Here is a 26,375-nt window from a genome sequence, read left to right on the forward strand (position 1 = left end):
CATACATACATACATACATACATATACAGGTTTGTCTATTTTTTAATATTTTTTAAAAATTATTAAATTTTGCGACACTTTAAAGCATTGCAATATTTTAACGATAACGATGCTTTAAAACATCGTCAAAAGGTCAATTAATGATACAAGCATCGTTAATTAGCAATGCATAATAGCATCATTAAATTGCGATGCAAAAAATATTATAAATCGTCAATAGCTATGCTTCATAGCAGCTTAAGAAGCTTTGTCCAAACACTTTATTTGCCAATAGTTTTTAAAAACATCATCATTTGGGAACCAAAAGCATTATAAAATTGTTTTTCTATGCTTATAGTGCCGGCACTTTTGCGATGAGTTTTAAAGCATTTGGGCTTATAATCAAGCAACGCTTTTAAGAGTTGGTAGCTAACTTAAAAAGCAACGGCAATACCAAAGGTTTTTGTAGTGTAGGATCCTATAACCTAACAAGCGACCGTTTTAAATAATCGGTAGGTATCTTAAGAAGTGCCGGCAATGCCCAAGGTTCCTGTAGTGTATGATCCTGTAACTTAATACACTTGGAAGAGTTTAATTAGTCAGGTAGAGTTTTTTCAATTAGAAGCCTCAAGAAAAAATCTTCACATGACGTCCCAGTCAAACTCACGAAATACTACACATAATGATGCTTCAACCAACAGCTCAATAATCTGTTTGCTGAAGATATTCTTCCATGTGTTATTCCATCTCTTCATCCCTATCCTCATAGTTTCATATCTTCTCATTCTAGGAATTTAATCCCGAGGCATGATTGAGAAATAATCAATCTGTTCTGAATTCTAGTCTCCGTTTATGTTCCATGGGGTCCCAATGGCTCTAAAGATATCAGGATAAAGGAAGAAAGGTAATGTTAAACCAATCTTTGAACCCCGAACCACCGAAGAATTTCATACATGTCGTAACCAACACGGTACTCAAAAAACATACAGAAAGAAGAAAACCTAGAAATGCTCACTCAATTGCTTGATGATACTGGCTCCTGAAGTGACATGGAACCCTCAAGGGATCAGAATGACCATCCAAACATCCTGGCCATTTCATGGTGCTTTAATCGCATGAAATAACAGTGATTAACTGTTGTCATCCATCTAGCACTGCATGCCATTACCCTGTTTGAAACTTCTCTTCAATTACTCTGTGCCTGCAGATCCAAACATTCGAGCTTAAGATTAATTTTCAACTAATGATCGCACTACACACCTCTGGATATAAGACCCCTGAATCCAAGAAGCTCTAGTATAAGAGGGACCATAAGTAGGGTGTACAATAGTCAATGGCAACATGGGATACATGGCAGGGCATCATCCATTTAAACCTGTTTATGCAAGTATCAACTGCTTATTTCGAATGACCATAACAAACCACAACTTCACATTCCCTATGTACAAAATAATACAAGACAATGAACAGTCATATCAAAGATGAAGTACCGCATACATACATGTTTTTTGGGAGACATACTTTCAGGCAAAATCCCCCAAGAACGAGAATTTTTTCAATGAGAGGTAACACAGTTTGTAGAAAGCAAATGAACTCAAACATTATAGGATGCTAGGAGTCACTGCACTCGGAAATGTTTGATGTGTTTGATCGGTGCCATACCGGTTCCACAAGATAGAGCTCAGACTGTGTACCGATTCTTAGCAGCTTTATCAAGCTTCTTTGCATCGTCCTGCAACAAGTGGATGAGATCATGAATACCACTGACCTGGACCGAATATTGTCATCCATGAAAGAGAATCTAGTATGATTAACAATTGTCAAAGTGAGCACTTACATGAAACATGAACCCAATTGTGTCTTTGCAATCCAAGAACTCCTTCCACTGTCTCCCAATGTTTAGCTATCAATTAAAAATTAAGAAAAATAAATAAAGTTAGCAAACTTTATCAACATGTCAAGCAAGCTAAGAGAACTAAAAACAGGAAAACAAAAGCACCAAATAGTAAGATGAGAACTGCAATTCAAAGAAAAATCATATACAGGGTTTACATAAACAGGATAGGCAAGCTGAAGGAAGCAATTAACTACAGAATCAAGCATTTCGAAACAAGATGCCATAACCAATCTACAATGGAGATTGGACTTAATGCAACAGAAAAGAAGACATCATGCCTCTTACATAAGAATGGTGATGCAGTAGGAAATTAAATAATATTGTACATGAACGAATGTAAGAAGACATTGTACTATGATGATACAGCATTAAAAGAATAAGCTGAGAGCTGTTTAAAAGTTTCCTTAGATATAAAAATGTTAGCACGGGCAATGCATGTTGGAAAGAGGTATATTACTGTGGAAGCACTACTAAGCATTGCAATTGGGATTCTAGACCTGACATTCAGTCTTAAATTACCTCCAAAGGGCCAAACTAATCACTTCCAATTCTTTCATCAAATTTACGGGACTCTCCTTCATGACAGCATAAAAATTTAAATTTACGGGACTCTCCTTCATGACAAAGCGAAAAAAATTGAAATAAGCTATTGCTTTCTTCCTATTTTCCAGCTATAGTGCTCATCAGCTCTTCAATTAAGCTCATCACCTAGTGACAAAAAGATACACTGATCCTTCTCTCATCACGAGAATATGGCCTGAAGGAGAGAAAACCAAGGACCACCCTTTTGCCACTGCATTTTCAGCAACAAGGTATTTGCCATTTTCAGTGACCAGCAGTTTGAAAACCTAGATTTCAGTTTGATCGAGTCTAAATGATGTACAATACGATATGTGCAAACTAGAACTACATATAACAAGCCCTGCCTGAACTTTCACTAGAGATGCTAAATTATCTGCCACTCATTCCTACCAATGACAGCATCATCTTAGTGCAGCTCTACCCAATTGCTTTATTACTTCCATCTGTATCATGTCAGCCACTTAGTCTTGTCCTGCCAAAATCCTTCCCACAACTTCCACCCATGCAGCCTCTACCTTTTTCACTTCTTTCTTTATCCTTCAACAAAAATTCTACATATACTTTCATCTGATCCTCTTTAGATTCTCAGAAAACATCGAAACAAATCAATTGACCACTTAGATGCGCAAATTATGAACCAGTCATGCTTCTATTATGTTGTGTTTGGTTGTCAAGAAAGGGAGTGACAAAATCCAAGGCCTAGATTGCACAGTGCAATTAATTTAAAATGTTTCCAGCCACAATCAGTTGTTAGGAGTATGAACAGAGCTATTGGAGCATCAAGACTCTAATGGTCCAAATTTTTCATGTATTATTAGACTTCCAGTTATTATTGTACTTGTTCCTCACATAACTTGGAGTTTAGATCTTTGGTCATTTAAGTTAATACTGAACTTACCTAGCCATCACAAAATTTTGAACTACTAAGTTACTTAGTCCTTTAATAATCCTTGGTGCATGTTATTTGAAGATGATATTAGTCTTAGTAGATGAAACTAAGGTCAGGGTCAATTATAAATTTTGAACTACTAAGTTACTTAGTCCTTTAATAATCCTTGGTGCATGTTATTTGAAGATGATATTTAGTCTTAGTAGATGAAACTAAGGTCAGGGTCAATAATAAATTGGAATTATGGAGGGTTTTAGCGTAAGTAGGACGAAGACAAAATATATGGAATGCAATTTTAGTAAAATTAGAAATAGAAATGAAGGTAGAGTAAAAATTGGCAATTGTAAATTTCCTAATCATGATTATTTTAGATATTTAGGATCAATTATTCATAAGGAAAGGACAATGTAAATGATGTTATCCATAGTTAAAGTAGTTTAGATGAAATGAAGAAATGCAACTGGGATGTTATGCGATCGTATGATACCTGCCAAGTTGAAGGAAGACTTTTATAAGATAGCAATACAACCAGCTATGTTGCATGATACGGCATGTGGGCAATTAAAAAATATGTGCATAATATGATGTCGCCGAAGTAAGGATGTTGAAATGGATATGTAGTAATACAAGAAAAATCAAAACAAGAAATGAAATCACTCATTATAATAATAATAATAATAAAGGTGGAGGTGGCATCAGCTGAAGACAAATTGAGAGAAAGACACCTTAGATGGTTTGGACATGTACAACATAGACCAAAGGACGTACCAGTATGAAGGAGCAATTTGATGCATTTAGAAGGAAAGATGGGTATAGGTAGACTGAAAATCAATGAAGTAGCAAGAAAGAACTTAATGTCTAAACATGATTCAAAAAATATGGCCATAGATCGAGCTAAATAAAGGAAAAGGATTCATCTAGCCTTCCTCATCTAATATGGGATTAAAGCTTAGTTGAGTTGAGATGAATTGGAGTTACCCGATCATTAAATTACTTGTTCTTAAATTAGTTGATTGATTACATTGTCTTAAAGAGATCTTTTTTGAAAACTGTAGACAGGAGACAAACAACTAGGTGATGTAGTCCCTTGGTGTCAAGCTGTCAGTAAAGTTGAAATTTCAGAACTGAATATTTTTTCTCTTATGTCGCAAAAAAAAAAAAAACATAGAGAAGAGGATAAATGTAGGAGAGAAGAAAAAAAAATGAAATTATAAGAAAATATGGAATAGATAACCTATCACCGAAGGCTTAAATCAAAGGCCTCTAAGATTGAATAAAACTAGCTAATTAACTGAAAATAAAACTCAAAAGTTAAAACAACTAGACTAAGGTGCCTCTTAGCATCACTTTCATTTTTTCTATTTTTAGAATATAAAAAAATAATTTTTTGTTCTTTTAATTTTGCAAAAATGTAGACATGGTTGATATAGTCAATTATTTTTAATATAAGCATATCGATGGTGATGGACTCGATGGTAGTTGCAATGGAGGAAGTAGAGCCGATGATGGTGTCGATGGCAAGAATGATGGCAATACAGAGAAGGTGGAGATGATGCAATAGTATTGTGGTCAAGGTGAGGTGATGGTGATGGTGGTGGTGGTGGTGGCAATTATAGTGGTGGTGATAATGGTACCAATAACATAGTAGAGGTGATGGTTATGGTGGTGATGTGGAGGCGATGATGGTAGTTATTGTAATGGCGATGATGCTGGTGGTGGAGGCACCAGCAATGTGATGGAGGGTGGCGGCACTGGTAGTGGTAGCGATGGTGGCGGTTGTGGTGGAGGTGGTGTTGATAGTGACTGTTGAAATCACCAGTTGTCCTAAAAGCTTAGGGGGTGTTTGGTAACCCCAACAAGATCACCACGGTGATCTAAGATCCTCGGTGATCCGAATGCTGGGATGATTTGATTTTCAGTGATCTAAGATCCTCGGTGATCCGAATGCTGGGGTGATTTGATTTCCAGTGATCTAAGATCACTGTGTTTGGTAGGCTATAGTCCAGTGATTAAAAATCTTCGGATATCCATGAGTAACTTGTTTGGTATGGTACGGGGATCCAAGATCATCGACCACATGATACCACAAATACCCCTGATATATCTTAGATAGATTTTTTATGTATTTTTAATTCTCATGAATAAAAAATATAAGTCAATATGTTAATTTCTATAATAGCTCCATAATTTTGTCACATATTCTACTTTTAGTAGCCCTTATCACAAGAAAATCAGACTATATTTTCGTTCTATCAACAATACTCTTCAGCTCATATACTAAAGAAGATAATCAATCAATAAACAACACTACAATAAGATAATCAATATAGACTAAATATGCACATATAAAACAATTTAAACAATATAAAAAATGTTTAATAAGTATAAAATACTTACAAAAATGATATGAAAATAGATAGCCATCAAGTATACTATTTCAACAATGAAGTGCATGAATCTAACAAAGATAGATAAGAATTTGTCCAGAAAGGGACAAATTCACTCCATCTATAAGAGAAGGTAGGGGCATTATGAGAAATTCACTCCATCTAATTAATAAAAGTCCCATCCCCCCATCTCCCCTTCGAGTACCCAAGCAGCAATTGCAACATCACAGCACAACGGCCATTCAACCCCAAGCAGCAGCTGCAGGCCGGAAACCCTCCACCTTCATTCCATCAAGGGGGAAGACTCGTAGCTAGCTCCTGTTCCCATTTTGTATGGGACCTTTGCTTCCTCAAATCTCACGGTCAAACACAGAAAATAGGGCAAGGAACCTCCCTATCCCCCTCTCTCTCTCTCTCTCTCAACCCTCCACCTCCCTTCCATCAAGGGGGAAGACTCGTAGCCAACTCCTGTTCCCGTTTTATATGGGGCCTTTGCTTCCTCAAATCTCATGGTCAAACACAGAAAATAGGGCAAGGAACCTCCCTACCCCTCTTCTCTCTCTCTCTCTCTCTCTCTCTCTTTCTCTCCTCTCCTCTCTTTATTTCATCGCAAGTCGGTGCCTTTTTGCCTTCTCCCTTCCTTTTGTGGTTATCTTCTCTTTGCCTCCCGGAAGCCTTCCTTTGGGCGGAGACCTTCGATCATTTCAGTCAAAAAAGAAGGTAAAAAAGAACGCAATAGAGAAAGAAGCGGACATGCCTGGATCCTGAGGCCGGCCGTTCGACTTCCGTCGCCGCCGACGGCCGCTTGTCGCCTTCGGACTCCTTTCTTGCGGTCGTTGGAAAGGAGAGCATAGAGATGGGAGAGATAACGACTCGAGCGTAAAAAAAGGTTGAGGAGTATTTTGGTCTATAATTTTCAACCCAAAATCACTGCCCTAGGGTGATCTTGGATTCCCGACCTTAAGGACGGGTATCCCACACCGAGTTGGGCGGTGATTTGAGAAGTGAAAGTGATTTAAGATCACCGCTACGTAGGATCACCGTATTGCAACCAAACACGGTGATCTCATCACCTCCACCCCCATTACCCTTGATCTTGGGACAATCACCCTATACCAAATGCCCCCTTAAGCTAATAGAATGAAGTAGATTTATTTTTATATTTTATATTTTCTTATACTCCCCCTCACATGTGGACCGGACTTTTTTTTTATAGGTGAGCCCAACATGTGAAATTTTTAATAATAGGGTTAAAGAGTGTGGAGACAGGATTCGAACTTAGGATCTCTGCTCTGATACCATGTTGAAATCACCACTTGTCTTAAAAGTTTAAGCTAATAGGATGAGGTAAATTTGTTTATATATTTTATATTTTCTTACAATGATAATAAAGGCATGAGTTTCTTATTTTTGAAAATATAGAACATAAGAATTCCTTACTTTTATTTTTTAGAAATAATTAAAGCGATTTTTAAAAATAAAAAATAAAAATAGTAGTACCAAACAATTTTTTGTCTCAATTTTGCAATTTTATTTTTTAAAATTAAAAACAAAAAATAAAAGTGATGCGAAACAAGCCCTAAACTTAATTTTGATCTAAATCACATCATTAAGGAGATTATGGAATGCTTAAGCACTGGATGAGCGCCTGGACTAAACACTATAAATATCAAACTACCAAAGAAATTACAAATTGAGATATCACCTTTCTATGCCCCAAGTACATACCATTTTAAGACATGCTCCACCAACAATGCATCATTATTGGGGGGGCCCACCAGTAGAAACTCTAGCATCCAATCCTACCACCAACAACAACAGCCTTGCCTAATGCAGCCCCATGCCTGTCACAGTTGATAGGGTCAACAACCATAGTCAAGTCGCCACAACTACAAGTCTGTACCAACGATACCACCATTGCTAAGAATCAAAGGGAGAGAAAGGTTTAGCCAGAGAAAGAAAAGCAAAAGGGGAAAAAAGAACTTAGATCAACCGCAAACACAAACTCCAATATCAAGCATCACCCTAACTATCATGTGCCACCACCAATCACCTCTTCCAAACCACCTCCTTCCTCTACTTTGCCACCAAGGCTCATCCTAGAAGGATTTAAGACGAGTAAAATGAAAATTTTTGGAGTTGTTTGGTATCGCTTCTATTTCTTGTTTCCTATTTTTAAAAATAAAAATATAGAAATTGAGAAAAAAACATATCTAGTAATATTGTTTTATTTACTATTTTCAAAAGTTATTTTCATTATATCTAGAAAAATTGAGTTAACAAAACCTTATATTCAAAATGGCATCCCAGTACACGAGGATCCTGCCATAGTAGGGTCAAGGGAGGGTCAAGGGAGGGTCAACTGATGCAGCCTTACCCTGCTATGCGGAGAAGCTGTTTTTTTTTTCGAACCTGACCTAGATCACAATGGAGTAGCCTTAGCATTGCACCAAAGCCAAAAATTCTTTTATTAAATATTTACAAAAACAAACAACTTATGATTTTTACCACTACCACCAAAATTGCCTTCACGACCACCCTACCACATCCATGACCACTGTTGCCACCTTCATCACCACTGGTCTCCTCCGCTACCATTGCCATTGCTGCCATCACCCCCACCAATGTTGTCGCTGCCTTTCCACCACCACTATCAGTGCTATTGCTTTCACCACATTGTCAGTGCCTCCACCACCACCACCACTGTCGCTGCTATCATCACCATCACGACCACTATCATCGCTATCACCACCTTTACCCACCTCCATTGTCATCGTCGTCACCTCTACCACATCATTGGTGCCCTCGCCGCCACCTCTACCACATCATTGGTGCCCTCACCGCCACCACCATCGTCTTCACCATCACCATCACTACCACCACCATCGCCATCTCCTCCAGACCATCATGGCCATTGTTGCAACCTCTGCCATACTAGCGCTAGCCCCACCATCGACACCACGTTTGCCTAAATTCCATCTCAGCTTTACTCTTCTAAAGCATTATTTTAGATCATAAAAGCACTAGATTGCATCCCATCTTACAACTCTAGCATGAAAGGTGTTGAATACAATTTACATTGGTTTTTGGTATCTTTATTATATGCTTGTACATTACATCATTTAAGGCAGCATAAAGAGTACCCTTTTAGGTTGTCATATGTCAAGTTGTTACCAACGCTTAGATTACAATACAACCTTATAACATATTACAATGAACAGCACGATGAGATTTTACATCAAATTCTTGCAAGGTTAGATGCACTAATTGATGAAGTGCTGAAACTTTTGACAACATGTGCATAACCTAGATACTAGACAAGCCCCCGTTTGTGCAATAACATGTTACAAATTCACAGTGTAAAATTTTTCATCCAAGATTTCCTAAAAAAAGAAAAACATTTTTGTCCAAGATTTCTGACTCAGATTTTTTTTCAATATATGCTCATCCATTAAGACTGCCTCTGCGCATTGGACAGCCAGCAGAAATCTTTATATTTGTGATAAAGTGAGAAGAATAAAAGATTGATGAAGAAACATCTTCCTTGTAGTTTTCCATGGATCAAATTAAAAATGGATTATAAAATCATATATCGATATTTTCTTAATGCGTGCATCATCACAAAGAAATCCATCATAGCATAGCATTTTGAAGAAATAATATCAATAAACTACAAAATGGTCATTAAGGACTTCAATCTTTCTAACGATCTAATCGACATACATTTGATAATGCATAAAAATCAACAACATAAACAAGGATAAGCTTGTCCAACTCAATATCTGCTTCAATATTCTCAATTTAAATAAAAAACTGCTAAATACCTGAGCAGTTTCATCGGCAGCATTTTTTGTCCACAAAGCTATTTTTTCCTGCTTCCCACGGACACTAACAACTGCTCCACAAATTTCATCTCCATAGTCAAATTGCTCACCTATCATTGCCAATAACTAGTAGGAACAGTAGCAGATATCATACGACGAATAATTAGTACATATTTATCAAGTAATAAACAATATTTTGGAGGGCAAGATGCATACAGTATGCAACCAAAATGTATCTGATTTCCCTCTAGAACAGCTAATGGTCCATTTCCCTCCATTAGCGCACACTGGATCTTCCCATTTAGGCTCAATTTTGTATTTAAAGCAATGAAAATCTGCTCCCACAACCAACTTGCTTGGTTGACGAATATTATTGTAGAGGCTGAAAAAATTTATAACAGATTACACCTAATTAATACAATATTATTTTTTTTGATTAAGACAGATGTAGCACAAGCATCACCAATATAAAGACTAAATGAGCAAGAACAACAGTAAAAATCAAATAAGGATTATTCAGACAACCAAAACATCTTCCAACTTCTAAATTATGCAACAAGACGATAAACATCTTTCAACATCTAAATTATGCAACAACAAAATAAACATCTTCCAACTTCTAAATTATGCAACAAGAAAATAAACATGCAATTTACAGTAATATGACCTCTAAGGAGTCATGTGATGGAAGGCAAAATGGATCGTCCTACCTCAGCGTGGGACCACCCAATTTCAGCCAAATAGACCTTAGCACCGAGCAGGCTAGACCTCGATTACGCTAAGCGCCAGTCCGACCCCGGACCTCATCAAAGGCCGAGTCAACCTCGGCCCGATCTCTCTGCTGCCATGAGCTCCCATGATCGACCAAGAGCTAAAGAGGCCCCATCGACCGCCCGTAATATAACGTCCCGGGCCCGAGCTCGAGGCGCCTTGCGGGATCGACCAAGAGCCGAAGAGACCCCGTCGACCGCAGGTATCCATAATGATGCCCCGGCCCGAGCTTGGGGTGCCCTACTGAGCTGACCTCCGAGCTGAGGAGGCTAGGCCGACCCCAGCGTCCGTCGAGCCGACCTCACCAAACATATGTCGCGGCCCCTAAGTCAGCCCGACCTCAATACTCACCAAGCTTACTTCACCAAGTAAATGCTGCAGCCTCCAAGCGAGCCCAACCTTGCCCATGGCCGCATCCACGTGCACACTTACGCACGCCCCTACGCCCGCATACGTAGCCGTACATTATAACCTCACCACGCCATGCTTTGCTTGCTGGTCACTCTACGATATGACGACCAGAGGCCATACCTTACTGCCAAAGGCTGTACCCTGTTAATGCCCGCAACGCCATGCGCAGGAACAGCTCGAAGCATGTGCTCCAAGCAAGCCGTGGCCACACGCCACTTGGCCTATGCCATTTCCTCCCATGATGAAGATAAGCCATACCTCCGCCGGGCACCTCCGTGGAGACTATAAATAGCCCCATTAGGTAACGCCTAAGGACCTTTTTTTTTTGAGCTGGACCAGCTAAGATCCACTCTAACTTAATCATCGAAGAGCTCTCACTAGAATCCCACAGGTGAAACTTTGTGCAGTTCCGCCGATGCGCAGGAAGCGACGTCCTTCCATCCCGACCGGTAGCTCCTCCGACTGCTCCGGCATGGTCACCCTCGAGCCAAATTTGAACCACAACATCATGCATGTTCGCTAGGAGGTACTTCCATAAGGTTGGAATTATAGGAATACAACCGAGTCCCAAGGGATAAGATGGATGTACACCCAAAATAAGGTGAAATAAGACAAGATTTTGGTTTGAACAAACATTTTTGTTTGAATTGATACAGCTACGAAGATAGTTATAACTATATCAGCAGAATAGAAGTGCATTATTTTAAAAGATATGGACTCTGCATACTTAACTTGGAAACCACTATATGTCCAGTGTATTACAATGACATTTCTCCTTATCCAGTGATAAGCAATACCAATGATAACTTAGCAGCCTATAACCAATACGACCGACCTAAGCCTCAAGGGATAAATCTTAAACACCCAACTTACTCGATATACTCTCCTATTATGTCTCCCAATTGTTGCAGGTATTGTGGCTTTCATTTTTCCAAAACCAACTTGGCTTGTCTTAGGCTTACTTCTGGTATTGGATCACAGCTAGGACACCCCATAGAAATTTTTTAACAAGTACCTGAGAATTAAGATTGACTTTTGGATACAAAGTATATTTTTGAACTCAATTCAAACTCCTATATGAAGGTAACTTAATGAAGAAATTTTTTGGAAGTCTTAATCTTGCTAAATGAGCAGACATGAACTAAGTCAGCAGGTTTTAAGCACTCTATGTGAGTAAGAGGCAGTATTTTTCTAAGGTAGTCTGGTTCAGTAGTTAAGATTTATTTGGTTCCCTCAGGACATCACCAACAGAATACTAAATGAATTTTGTATAGACATTTTGTTCTTTGATTGATAACACGTGATTTTAGTCCTGCTGCTGAATATGGGAATCATCTATTCCTCCAATGCTCTTATTCAGCATATTCTAGCACTGAAGATCAAAACTAAGGTTAAAGCCACAGAATTGATACAATTTGTTCAAAAATATAGAATATTAGAAACTTGAGCTGTCACTGAAACCCATACCTACAGAACTGATATGAACGTGCATACTTATTATTCGAGTACGACTTTGGCAATAGACCAATAAATGTCTTATGGCCTTGGTCTTAGCGTGCGTGTGTAGCCAACTTAAGGCGATCATATGATATGATGCTGTATGGATCTAAACTTGGTGAACCCACGTGGACCCAGATTCAATACCTCACCTGATGTGTGCAATAATTATATAATATATTAATAGTCTGGATCTGGCTTTAATGTTTCCAGGTAACAAGTTGTTTCCGTCTATAATTGCTGCTGTCCCTGAATTTAACTTTAGAATAGATGATTTTGATGTTTTTCATTTGTAATATTCTATGAGTTGTATCAAACATATTGCTGTATTTTGGTTTCCCCAAACATCTAACCACAACCCTAGTCCGTTGACCCCCTCTCTTCTCCATCCTCTCTCCTATCTTCTTCCTTCCATGCCCCAGCATGTGCCAACCTCTTTCTTCTCTGCTATCTTCCCTCAATTCTTTGGAGAACTCCCTCATTTCCTTGTTCGAAAAACACCCAACCAACAACACATTGCCCACTCCCCTGCTTCAAGATTTTTTTTTTCAATAGTCCAACCAAAATGCAGTTCATGTTCCAAAATTTCATTCCTAATTATATGTCAGATGATGCATTGCACATTCTTATCTTTGGTTTGAGGTCTAGATCTAGTTATACAGATGATCAAGTCATTTGACGAAAGGGGATGAAGAGGATCTCACTTACCTAACAGGTTTTTCTCTTTCCTTTAGAAATACAACAAGAAATGTCATGCCCCGACCCGAGATTGCGAGCCGGGGGTCGCGGCAACCGCCGTACACTCATAGGGAGCTCTCCCCACGAGCATGCAAGGCATCTTAACGTGACATCATCAATATGCAACGGAACAATTTAAGCTAATAATATGCAATCTTCATTTCATTAACTAACTCAACTTAAAATGTTTCACAATTCTAACATTAGTCTAACATAATAAATCAATTTAAATAAACTCTAATATAAAATAACTTGTGCCACAGTTCTTCTAGTCGTTGTCCCAAATTGAAAAATTTCGGGTCGAGCTAATTCTTCAGATCTATAAAAATAGTAGAAAATTGTATAATGAGCTAGACAACTCAGTAAGTAATGAATACCTTAACTAGACAATTCATATAATTACATAAAATATAAATACAAATTACGATAAATCAGTATAAAGACAATAAATTTCTTTTCAAAACACAAATCCATTGAAATCCGTATCTTTCAAATATCCGTTTACATAATCATAAGTTCGATTCGAAATAAATCACATTCAACTCAACAACCTATAACTTTGGCCACATTTATACCCTGTAACTAGAACAGAAATAGAATCGCATTTATATCCTGCGGAGTGGGCCAGAATACCGCACTTATACCTTATGGAGTGGGCCAGAATACTGCACTTATATCATGCCGAGTGGGCCAGAATTGCCAATGCATAACCCTCAATTGGCAGGGTTCAGAATATAGTCAGGCGGCGAGTTCCAAATCTGATACACATCAAAGTTCTTTTTGTAATATAATAGATATATCATAATCTAATTAAAATATGCATAGATGACGTAAGAACAATAAATATAACAATAATCCGAAAAATATTACTCCAATTTACATATCTATTTTTCATTTAAATCATCTCGTAAAATAGTCCGAAAAATATTACTCCAATTCGCATATCTATTTTTCATTTAAATCATCATCTCGTAAAATTCATAAATCACATATAAATCCATTAACAATTTATTCAATATAAAAATAATATTATATAAATAAAAAATCTAGAAAAGGCAGATCATTACTTATCTTGCAAATACGATCCAACTAATACATCCAATCAATTCCGAAAATTCTTCTCAGGGCCTAATATTCCAAAATTATATTTTTCATCAGAATTTCATCATAATTAAAATAAAAATTCTGAATTCCAAAATCCTCATAAGGATGACCTTGCAATAGTGCTTGACATCCGGATCGGTTTGATCAAAGTAAAATTCATCGAATCATGCTCTGACTAAGGTACAGACGGTTCAATAGAGATTTGAGGTGATCAAATCTAACAGTGTTAGCAAGGACCACGGTGGGGCTGACACGTCATCCGACGACCTGAGATCAAGATCCTTCACCAGAGTTAATTCAAAATCACTGTGAAGAGTTTCTACTAGATCCAACTACCTTAGAGAGAGAGTAGAGAAAATCCAGTGGAGAGAAAGTCCAGTACAGAGAGAACCAAGAGAGACAACATGGGAAAGAGAGAGAAAAGAAGAGAAAAGAAGAAGCTTCTCTCTCTAACCGAGGAAGAGAAAGGAAAGGGGTGGTTGTAAGTGGTGCACGAGGTCAGGGACACAGGGCCGGCCAACAGGCAACCAGCGGCCGGCAACGCCAAAACCAACAAAAACAAGAAAATCGGAGTCTTCATCGTTTTTTGTTGTTGGCCGCTCATCTGCGGCCATTATTTGACCGTGAAAGGTCGGTGGGAAGCGGGGGAGTCGATCAAGAGTCCGGCATTAAGGGAGCAGCGGCGCCGATGGTTGGAGAAAGGAATAGGCATCGATTTTTAGAAAAATAAAAGAAAACAGGGCATCCGATTCTTCTCGAAAATCCGGCAATCATCGACTAGAATCAAGGCTTCTGAGGACCATGAAAGATGGGGAGGGAGACCAATCAGAAGTTGCCGGTGCTTACCTAGCTATTGGCGATGGTTGGCGACAGCAACGACGCTAACACAGTCGACGGCCGCGGAGGAGATTGAAGAGAAATCTGGTGACGGTTCGATTGGGGATCAAGCTCTTCAGTGTGTGGTGGAAGATGAATGAGGGGGAGCTCTAAATAGAGCTCAGTCGCGACCGAAATCCGACCCAGAGTTGGATTCCATCTGACCATCATGGGGAGTCGGGAGTCTTCTCTCTACACACGTGCCGAATTTCTTTTTTTGTGTGTTGGGCCAAAAACATACTTTTGGGCCGGTTAAATAGACTTAACCTAGTTCGGTTTCAAGCTTAACAGGCCTGGGTATTACATTCTCCCCATAAAAAAGATTTCGTCCATGAAATTTTCTTTTCTTACGTTTCTAGAAGATAGAGATACATAGTTCTAATCTCATCCTCAAGTTTCCAATAATTCTACTTATCAATACAAATTCATCTTTAGTTCTTATCAGAAGAATAAGGTCCAATACCTCCAGACTCGATTCTTTTTGTAGATGATCTAAAACTTCTCTTATAAACAGAAATCAACATCTTAATTTTGAATAAGAATATCAAGTTTGTTTATCAAAATACCAACTGCTCTTGATTAATCGATCTATCACAAATATTAGATCATAAACCATCCCAATCCACCTCTAGTGGAATATTCATCAAAGTTGATTCTTAACCTCACTTTCTTTCCATATTTAATTAAAGAAGTTCAAGCTTCGGATTTAGGAGAAAAGAAGGCCAAAACCAAAATCTTCCAGATCTAAGATCAAAATCGATGATCCATTAATTCTAGTCTCAAGATACTAAAATTTTTCTTAGCACAACATAAAAGTTGGGAACCTAAGATAATGCAACGACATCCAAAAATCAGAACATTTTTTTTTCGTTTATCAAGAAAATTTTGCTACACAAGGAAACAGATCAAGTCCCTTGTTATTAAAACTTGCCAAATTAAAAAGATAATACTTTCGACCAACTTAGAAAAATAATTCAGACCACTATACTTTCGCTGCACACTCTGATTCAAACCACCAAAATTCTTTGGATTTACTAATAATTTTTTGTCAAATACCTTGTATTATGAACTAAAAAGATCCAAAATTTCAATTTCTAGGTAAAGCCCAAAACAGAACCTTTGATTTCTTGTCTGCTAATTTACCTCGAACACATCCATCTAGATTAATCTTCGAGTCAATTGATACATTCAAAACCATCATATAGGCTAGTTACTGTAATTCAAAATGAATTGAATCTTAATTCTCTTATGAACTCAACTAGACGATTCAAAGTCAAACTCTTACAAGTAAAAACAACCAGAAAAATTTTCTCAAGACCTTAAATCAATCATCTCTCCTAGAGTTTTCTTCATCGAGAACTTTAGCATTTATCAAAAATCTTCGATTATAATTATGTAAACCTTAAATATTCAAATTCTTTCCGCAAAACTAGACTTCATCAACAACCTCAACAACATTGGCAAAAGATCCCTAGACTAACCTATTAGCCCAAACTTGAATTGAAGTTTATTACCCACCATATAGTCTTTGATAGACATAAATAAGATCTATTATTTGGATCCAAAGATAGTGATAAAAATTATTAATGATTTCACCAAGATCAATACTTTATGATCTCAAAATAAAAATAATTGTTCAATAAGAAAATAACCTTTCTGCAGTATCACCCAACATATTTTCCTTCTACATCTAGCTTCATTCATAGTCTACATACAGATTCAAACCTCAAAGAATATTCCAATCAGGTACCATATAAATCTTTCATAGCCCAAATTTTAAACAACTTCGTATAGATGGATCTTAATTTGCCTCTAAAAATTATCTTCAAAATTAAGCAATATCATAGTATACCTCCATATCAATTTTTTTAAGTTTCCAAGTTCACTTAAATAACAAATAATCACAATGCATGATAATATTCTATGGTCAATCCTCTTGCACTTAATTTAGATCCAAATCTAACTAATTATAACTTGATTCTTAGATTGCCCAACCTTCCATCATATATCAAACTTCATAAATAAATTTTATCATAATTCCCTAGTAACTTTTTCATACATAATCACAAGGCTTAACAGAAAATCTTTTTAAAGTAGCTTACAATGCAATCGACATAGATGTACGTCCTAATATTCCTAGTGTCTACCTACCTACACTCATCCTATGTCAGATTTCTGTCTTAGACTTTTATCTATTTATGCATTGAAATTAATTGTCATGCATCAACCCGAAATTATGAGCCGGAGAACGCGGCAACCGCCGCACACTCATAGGGAGCTCTCCCCACGAGCATGTAAGGCATCTCAACATGATATCATCACTATGCAATAGAACAATTTACACTAATAATATGCAATATTTATTGCATTAACTAACTCAACTTACAATGTCTCACAATTCTAACATTAGTCTAAGGTAATACATCAATTTAAATAAACTCTAATCTAAGATAATTTGTACCATAGTTCTTCTAGTCGCTCTTCTAAATTGAAAAACTCTGGGTCGAGCTAATTCTTTAGATCTGTAAAAAATAGTAAAAAATCGTATAATGAGCTAGACAACCTAGTAAGTAATGAATACCTTAACCAGACAATTCATATAATTACACAAAATATAAATACAAATTACGATGAATTAGTATAAAGAAAATTAATTCAGTTTCAAAACACAAATCCATTGAAATCCATATATTTCAAATATCCATTTATATAATCATAAATCCGATTCGAAACAAATCACATTCAACTCAACAACCTATAACTATAGCCACACTTATACGTCATACCCTATGATTAGGCTAGAAACAGAACTACACTTATATCCTGCGGAGTGGGCTAGAATACCGCATTTATATTCTGCGGAGTGGGCAAGAACACCACACTTATACCCTATGGAGTGGGCCAGAATACCGCACTTATGCCTTATGAAGTGGGCCAGAATACCGGACTTATACCCTACGAAGTAGGCCAGTATATCACACTTATACCCTGTGGTGGGGCCAGAATTGCTAATGCATAACCTCTTATTGGCAGGGTTCAGAAAATAGTCAGGCTAAAGTTCCAAATCTGATGCACATCAAATTTTTTTTTAAATAATAGATATATCATAATCCGATCAAAATATGCATATACGATGTAAGAACAGTAAATATAATAATAGTATGAAAAATATTACTCTAATTCACATATCTATTTTTCATTTATATCATCATCTTATAAAATTCATAAATCAGATATATAAATCCATTAATAATTTGTTCAATATAAAAATAATATTATTTAAATAAAGAATCTAGAAAAGGCAGATTATTACTTACCTTGCAAATGCGATCCAACTAATAGATCCAATCAATCCTGAAAATCCTTCCTAAGGCCTAATATTCCAAAATTATATTTTCATTGAAATTTCATCATAATTAAAATAAAAATTCTAAATTCCAACATCCTCAGTGCAGACCAAACAATAGTGCCTGACATCCGAATCGGTCGGATCAAAGTGAAATTCATTGAATCATGCTCGGATTAGGATACAGATGATTCAACAGAGACCAGGGATGATCAAATCTAAGAATGATAGCAAAGGCCAGGGTGGAGCTGACACGCTGCTCGACTATCCGAGATCAAAACCATTCATCAGGATCAATTCAAAATCACTATGAAGAGTTCCTACTAGATCTAACTACCTTAAGAAAGAGTAAAAAGAGAAAATCCAATAGAGAAAATTCAGTAGAGAGAGAATCAAGAGAACATAGAGAAGAGAGAGAAAAAAAGAGGAAAAAAGAAGAAGCTTCTCTCTCTAACCAAGAAAAAGGAAGAAAAAGGGGGTGGCTATAGGTGGTGCATGAGGTCAAGGACCTATGGCCGGCCAACAGGCAGTCGGCAGCCGGCAATGCCAAAACCAACAAAAACAGGAGAATCAGAGTCTTCATCGTTTTTGGCTGTTGGCTGCTCATCGGCGGCCATTGCTTGACTGAGAAAGGTCGGTGGGAGGCCAGGGGAGTCGATCAAGAGGTCGGCATCAAGAGGCGGTGACACTGATGGCCAGAGAAAGGAAGAGACATCGGTTTTCACAAAAATAGGGGAAAACAAGGCATCGAGTTCTTCTCGAAAATTCGGCGATCGGCCAAAATCAAGGCTTTCGAGGACCACAGAAAATGGAGAGGGAGACTAATCAGAAGTTGCAGGTGCTTAGCTGGCTTATGGCGACGGTTGGTGACGGCAACGACATTGACACAGTCGATGGCCGCGGAGGATATTGAAGAGAAATCCGGTGATAGTTCGATCGAGGATCAAGTTCTTCGGTGTGTGGTGGAATAGAGATGAGAGGAAACTCTAAATAGAGCTCGGCCGCCACCGAAATCCGACTCGGCGTTGGATTCCGCCTGACCATCATGGGGAGGAAGAAGACTCCCATCGGAAGTCTTCTTCTCTCCAGGCATGCGCGCAGTACATGCCGACTTTTTTTTTACGTGTTGGGCCGAAAACATACTTCCGAGCCGGTCAAATGGACCTGGCCCAGTTCGGTTTCAAGCTTAAGAGGCCTGGGTATTACAGCAAGGATCTGAGCTCTAGCACTGACCACTCTCCAATGCAAGAATTGAGGACAGATGGGGGCAATGAAAGGTTCCAGGTCCTATTAGTAATCGAAACTTGTGCCATGATGTAGTCCCTTAATGATATAGCTGCAACTAAAATAAATGTATAGTAAAACAGAACTCGGATATTGACAGCTTTGGAGTTCCTTTTTTTATAACAAATGAATCAGCAAGGAAGAGAGTAAAAGTAAAGGACAATGAGAAGTGGTAGAATAGAGGAGAAAGAAGAAGAATATAGAGACGGGAGAATAATAAAGGGTAAAATCTCCACAATGGAGTAACTTCATTCAATAAAATCCATAAATCATACAAAATTTGTCATCCCCATGGAACCATATTTCTAGACATTCAAACAACACTAAAACAATGTTTCTTAATCATAAAAGGGACTCTCAACTTATCTATAAAGGTCATGGGACATTAATTTACATTATTTGACTCAAATAGAACTCCTGATAAACCAAAACTCCATTATAACAAATTTAGTCACTTTCTCAACAAAAGATAACCAAAGGCTTTGTAAAGAATAGTAAATTCGTAACTACAATGGATCCCACATAAAAGATCATCAAAACCTTTCCAAACAACAATCCAAATAAGTTTAGAACTTTGTTAATATAACCTAGACTTATAATAGGACTTTTGATGATAACTATAAAGACAATAGAACTAAAAAAAATCACCTAAAGAATGGAAGAAAATAGGGAATACCTGACCTACTCCAAACTCAATAAAACTAACAAATTAACTAAACCAAATTTAGACCTATATTACATCATGGAGGTAGAGCCTAATCAACATCTGAATAAGTCTACCACTCAACATATTGACATGTAAATTATTAGCCCAAAGAATCCAAAGTGACCTAAAATGATTGAGAGCATCATCTTCCTAAGCAAAAGTCAAGCAATTCACAGCATCCATATCCAGACAAGCGTTGCCATCATGGCCCTTGCTCTTTTGATCATAGACGCTGGTCTAAGAATATCATTTAACTTTGCAAATCTCTTCATTATAACCATATTAGAAGCATAACAATGGGTTATCAACAATGTTGACCAGATACTATTTATTGCAAGAGTTCAAAGAAGAATATATCATTAGAATATAGGCATCAGAAAAGGAAGGAATCATTACCAAGAAAATCGTTGGTGATGATTGAAACCTTCTAGGAATTTATGTTCCAAACAATGACTAGCAAGTAGAGCACCTAAGAAAAGAGAATTGGATCAATTGGAGAGGAGTAATCTATCTAAATGGCATCCTTAGGAGATATTACCTGGACAAGTGTTGCCTCTTGGGTATTGAACAACCAACATATCACGACCATCACAAATAAGGTCTTAAGAAGAGCTAGCTCACAAGAACAAAGTGGGAAGACAAGTAATGATGGACAATGGAAGGAAAAGGGAGAATGGGAAGGTTTGAGAAAGAAAAAAGGATGGAAAAGTAATGGAGGGTAAGAGGCTGGCAACATAATTAGTAGGAGGTGATGCTGGGTGGATGAGACTCCAGTTGTGGGGCTAAAAGGTGGTTAAATGTGAGAGGAGATGAATGGTCAAAGAGAGGGAGTCTATGGATGGTTGCGAGGAGGAAGGGAAGGTGATATGGGAGATGGGAGGATGCAGTGGCAAATCTCAACCAAAATGAGGAGAGAGGAAAGGCCTATGGTGGACCAAGGGAGGAAGAAGAGATTAAAAAGGATGATGAAGAGGAAAAGGCTTCACTTCAAAAGTAGTCAATTTCTCAGCAAAAGAAGTAGAGGTATAATGAGCTATCGACTATTGGAAATGACCAAATCCATTCCTAGCCATTTTACTTTAGAAGGTACTTGTCAATTTTCCACTTGGGAACAAAATAGCCACTCCCTAACAGTTTTATCTTATAGTTTATATCCTTAGCATTTTTTATATACCTCTCCCTTTATATTTTCCGTTCAACAATAGAAAAGAGGTTGTTGGTTCATCTCCTCTTTCTTTCTTCTTTAATCTAACACGCCTCTTCCCATTACTTTCCAATCCAACTTGTCATAATAGGAAAATAATTTTAGGTGTCCACGATAACATCAGAATAAACTCTCTTTTTTCTACAATGCAGATTCGTGATCCTTGTGTTCCCTTTCACCTATAATAGCTATCTAATGTCAATACAGTCATAAAGATTAACTAGCTCATTAATAAAGTTACCATACTACTCACACTCCTCCACTTGGAAGAGGTCATGGGTTAGAATCACAAGGAGTTGTTTCTACAGGTATTTGGAATAGGTAATTCTACCGAATGGATCTTCCCTTCGTCCCCCATCCACCCAACACACAAAAAAAAAAAAATAAAGAAAGAAAGAAAAAAAAACAGAAGGCAGAATACCTTAATACCCTACATGGATCCTTCCTCTACCCCATTTTGTACAACACAGGGGAGACCTTCATGACATGTAAAAGCAAAGAGGAAATAGGACATACCTCTGAACTTGCTTAAGATCACCATAATTAAGATGCTAATAGGCACTAGAAACTAGCAATTGATACAATACAATCTTCCTTCTAATTCATCCATTATTCAACAATCCCAATAAAAAAAATGACTTCCAGGACTAAACATCGCCTTTACCAAGCTTGGTGTACAAATTCTACATTTTTATTATAGTATAGTAGAAATCATTACACTCTCTAACTACAGCAGCAATGAAAATTGAAACTTTGCCAAGACATGATAATTACTCATCAAATAACATTTGCCTTCCTCCTACCTTGATAGCAATCTTTAATTTTTTTCTTTTTTAAGTTCCTCCCAAACTTATCTTTCCATATGTCATCAAGAATTACAAATAAATATTACAAATCATTTTTTAATGGAACCTAATTTTACTATTACAAAAAAAAAAAAATAACAACCAATTAAACTCAATAACTTTCATACCAATTGTATCCTGCATAAATGCAGCTTTCCAATGGAAATAGCTTTGACCTCCCAATCACTAACATATCAGTCTATATTAGGTTTGACATTTACCGCCCAGCATTTTTTTAAGCCAATACTTGTTATCTCTTTTCTAGCTGTCTAAGATCCAAACACCCTAGTCTTTCATCTGATCCCTTAATTTTGATTGACAAACAGTTTAAACATTTAAATCACCAAAAATTTACCTCTTTTGGGGGCTATATCTCAACTATGCAAGTTCCCCAATTTTTCATAGTTGCAAGATTTAGTTTGCCAATGTTTCATCAACATGTATAAAACAATTAAAAATGTCAAATACACCATCTTAGGTGATTATCTACAGTAGAACAGAAGGAAGTGTGATTCTTAATCCATGAAAACAAGCAATATCGATCCAGGTTATCATAGGATTCAAGTAGGACTATTTGGAGTATTTGGAGTAGTGAAGGCAAGTCCATTAAAATTACTTATTATTGCTAACTCAAGGATCATGTTAGAATCCTCTTAATGCATCAAAACCTTTCTACTTCGTCATACACTTAGCAATATTTACAAAGACACCCATTGCACATATGATGTAAGAGCTGATCTAAAATAATTATAAATTTTCTTAGCAAGTATAATAGATATGGCAAAACTCCAGACCAATAATCCCAAAACTGCTCGAAACATCTTTTAAAGACTCCAAATCCAATTCAATCCCCTTCAACCACTAGTTCAACAAGCAGTTTTCCTACTACAATATTCAGTCCTTTAGTGCTCTCATCCTCCTACTTACTTGAAATCAAAATTTAACTCTTTTACAGATATCTGCATAAAGTCAATTCTCAACTAATTTTAATAGGACAACCCCTAAAAGTGGCCATGTTTCCTTTCTTTAATATTTATTCTTGATATGCACATCTGAAGTTATCTTAAAACTGTTATATGAAATTAACAACAGTAAAATAACTCTGCTGCATTATTAGCTGCGTTTATGATTCTGTTCAATCATGTATTAGTCTTTCCTTAAAATCCATCTCAATTTCTTTGAAGAAGTATAAAATTATCGACTATGAACTCTTGATTCGGGTAATAATTCACCCATATGCACCATTTTCAAATATTGATGATACACTTCATAGAAATAAAAATGATTCTAGGAATAGTCTTTTTAAATGCAAACAAAGAGGAAAAAAACAACTAAAATAGGAGTTTGTTGAGTATCAAAAATAAAAACTCATTAAAAGGTAACATAGACACAGATTGCAGTTATACTTAGAAACCCTGGTTATATAAGTAGTTCATTAGGTCATCTCTTACCTCAAATGTACAGAACACACTAGAAGAAGGTAATGAAAATGAAATAAAATTGTATTATGTCATAACCTCAATGATCTGGACAATTCTATGGATCATCAACAGTCTGACATGACCCCTTGCTTAAAACAAGGGACGTGGAGTTATCCAAATTGTTCCATTAACATAGGTGTTAACTAAATACAAAAGCTATAACCAAATATTCACTTATTCAAAACCTCAAGTATACTGCCAGCACTTACAAAACTATTGTCTCCTATCAACTTAAAGGAAATGATTATATGAACAAAAAAACATAAAACAAAAATCCAGAAGTAAAAATTACTATCTTTCAATTCAGCCCCACAACATTAGTGCACTCTGTTTAATCTTTTGTAAAAATAAATGGGCCTCCAAGTTGTATCTTGTAGAGGATATTCGACCAAGGGATTGTCGCAAATATAAAGTAATCAGGTCGGCAAACAAACTGATCTGGACCAATCTGCAAGCAAAACCACAACCAGGGTGGTTCTTGTAGATAGAGCCACAAAAGGGAATCTCGAATCCAAGAGTCCGGGCATCATTTCTTCAAGAAATCTCAAAAATCCTTATGAAAACAGTTGGAAAACCAAGACCGCGCACCAAATTATACCAGTTATAAAGGGCAAAGAATGGCTTTTAAACATCGGAAAGCTTCGAGATAGTCGATGAAGATTGGTTGTGGAGATCCGATAAGCCAAGAATCTCTCACCTCCAGAAGTCTTCGACGGTTGCGAAGGTGTGGACGGGTCGGATGGAGCTGCCCCAGGCGGCCTGCTTGGATTTGGCAGAGGGGTTGTCGAACCAGAAGGTCCAGGAGTGCTCCAGGGGGTGGGGGCGGGCATCCCGGCAAGACACCGGCGGTTCCGCCGAGCCGTCCCTCGCGATCTCGCCCTCCTCCTGCTCTTCCGACAGCTCGCCTTCCCTTTCTCTCCCCTTCTCTTCCGAAGGCCTGGCAACTTTCGCTCCCTCCCCCGCCATCGTGCTCTCTTCCCCTCTAAACAGAGAGCCCACGGCACAGGCGAGCCCTTGCGACTGAAAATGTCGACAAAGTGCGAGTCGGCGGAATTGAGACAAGCGAGTCGGTGGATCCGATCGTACACGACCGGGTGTCAGTATAGGTCCGTAGGGTGCAAATGGGTCAGACCGGATCAACTTATGAGTGGCTCGATAGATATCCAATTTTTTGGGCTCCGATCCAATCTAATAAAAAATCAGACCAGATCAGCTCGGATTTGCTGCTACAATTTTGACCCGAAAGGTATCCGATTCGAATCATAATTCTTGTACCCAAGTAACCATCCATATATATATATATATATATATATATACAAATTTTAGGATGTCAGATTTGGATAGGTATTCACCAACTTTAGGAGTCATAAATATTTCCATATCCATTTTTGGATTGGATGTCAATGAGAATTCTATTTTGGTTCATATTCTATTTAGGAGTCACAAATATTTTGGATTTTATTTTTGTAATAATTTATATATTCATTTTGGATAATAATATACCTTGGAGCTGACTATAGTCAATCTAACAAATCGACCAATGAGAGCTCACCATATAGATGCAGGGTGACTACTCAAAGTTCGTCATGTGGCTAATCGAGAAGACGTGTGGAGAATCTTTAGCATTTCAAATTCTTCCCCCAACTAGCAGCGGCTCAGCTGTAATCGTGAATTGTTTCCAAATAAATGCGATCACAAGCAATCCGCATGGCCGAGAAGCGCGGGTGTGATTCACGGATGAGATATGCGGGCTGTTACCATAATAGCTAGTGCACATGCCCGAACTACTTGGTGATAGACTCCAACCCTCACCTATATATTATGTTTTCAGGGGCTCTCCTAGTAAGTTCCTTTTAGGCTCCCTTATACTGCTTCTCTACTGCTCTCAAGCCTCTCCTGTTTTTTGAGAGTGGTATCTGACTTAGGCATCGGAAGATGCCCCACTGGACATGCTCTGGTGGATGGACTTCCTTGTCCTTATTGTTTCAAGTTGGATCCAGCGTCAGAGCAATGGTCCGAGTGAAACCTCCCTCATCTAATGCCAACTTTAAGACCATGGCGTTAGAGTCATCGTCATCCAAGCACGACAGCCGCCGAACTATCACCATAGAGGTGTGTAGTGACCCCTAGTGACCTTCTCGATCTAAGCAACGAACGTGCCGAGCACTCCAATGACCCTGTAAGCTCGGTGCTTTAGTCAGGCTGATTCTCGATGGCAATAGAATGGCACTAGAGGAAGGTTCTTGATCCCATCTTTGGAGGTTCGACCAATTAGCAAGCAGCTTAGAGACATGAAATCAAGAAGAACACAGGTAGCACCTACAGCTGCCTAGTAGGATGCACTCCTAGAGTCTAATGGCTCTTTGCAAATCCCTCAAAGGGATCATCCTATCCGTAAGCCACAATAAGAGTTGTCGACCATCATTGAGCAATTATGTCTACTCATACAGCAAGTTCAGATATTGACCACAACAGTCCAGAACTTGGAGTAGATGTCTGCCAACCAACACCAGTAGCAAGACTAGTAGTAGCAGGATTCACAACAAACTTGCAA

At 37.7% G+C, this 26,375-nt stretch overlaps 1 protein-coding gene across 1 annotated transcript; it reads right to left on the minus strand.

The window, feature by feature from the left end:
- Window positions 1–1,357: 1,357 nt before the first annotated feature.
- Window positions 1,358–24,840, minus strand: LOC103695679 (eukaryotic translation initiation factor 4E-1-like). Its single transcript, XM_008777059.5, has 5 exons — window positions 24,519–24,840; window positions 9,775–9,940; window positions 9,559–9,684; window positions 1,817–1,882; window positions 1,358–1,711 (listed from the first exon to the last, which is right to left on the minus strand). Exons 1-5 carry the CDS (start codon window positions 24,785–24,787, stop codon window positions 1,661–1,663), a joined length of 678 nt encoding a protein of 225 aa, XP_008775281.2. The 5' UTR covers window positions 24,788–24,840; the 3' UTR covers window positions 1,358–1,660.
- Between the last annotated feature and the right edge of the window lie 1,535 nt (window positions 24,841–26,375).

Source organism: Phoenix dactylifera, chromosome 13 (genome assembly GCF_051530095.1).
Source record: "Phoenix dactylifera cultivar Ajwa chromosome 13, Ajwa_hap1_PhDact_Kaust_v1.1, whole genome shotgun sequence".
Lineage (NCBI taxonomy): Eukaryota > Viridiplantae > Streptophyta > Magnoliopsida > Arecales > Arecaceae > Phoenix > Phoenix dactylifera.

Bases quoted from the DNA above. Each gene is read 5' to 3' on its own strand.
- LOC103695679 (XM_008777059.5), bottom strand. From the start codon at position 24,787: ATGGCGGGGGAGGGAGCGAAAGTTGCCAGGCCTTCGGAAGAGAAGGGG. The intron at 1,883-9,558 runs GTATTTAGCAGT...TTTAATTGATAG, and splicing joins CTGCCGATGAAACTGCTCAG to CTAAACATTGGGAGACAGTG. The intron at 1,712-1,816 runs GTAAGTGCTCAC...CACTTGTTGCAG, and splicing joins CAATTGGGTTCATGTTTCAT to GACGATGCAAAGAAGCTTGA.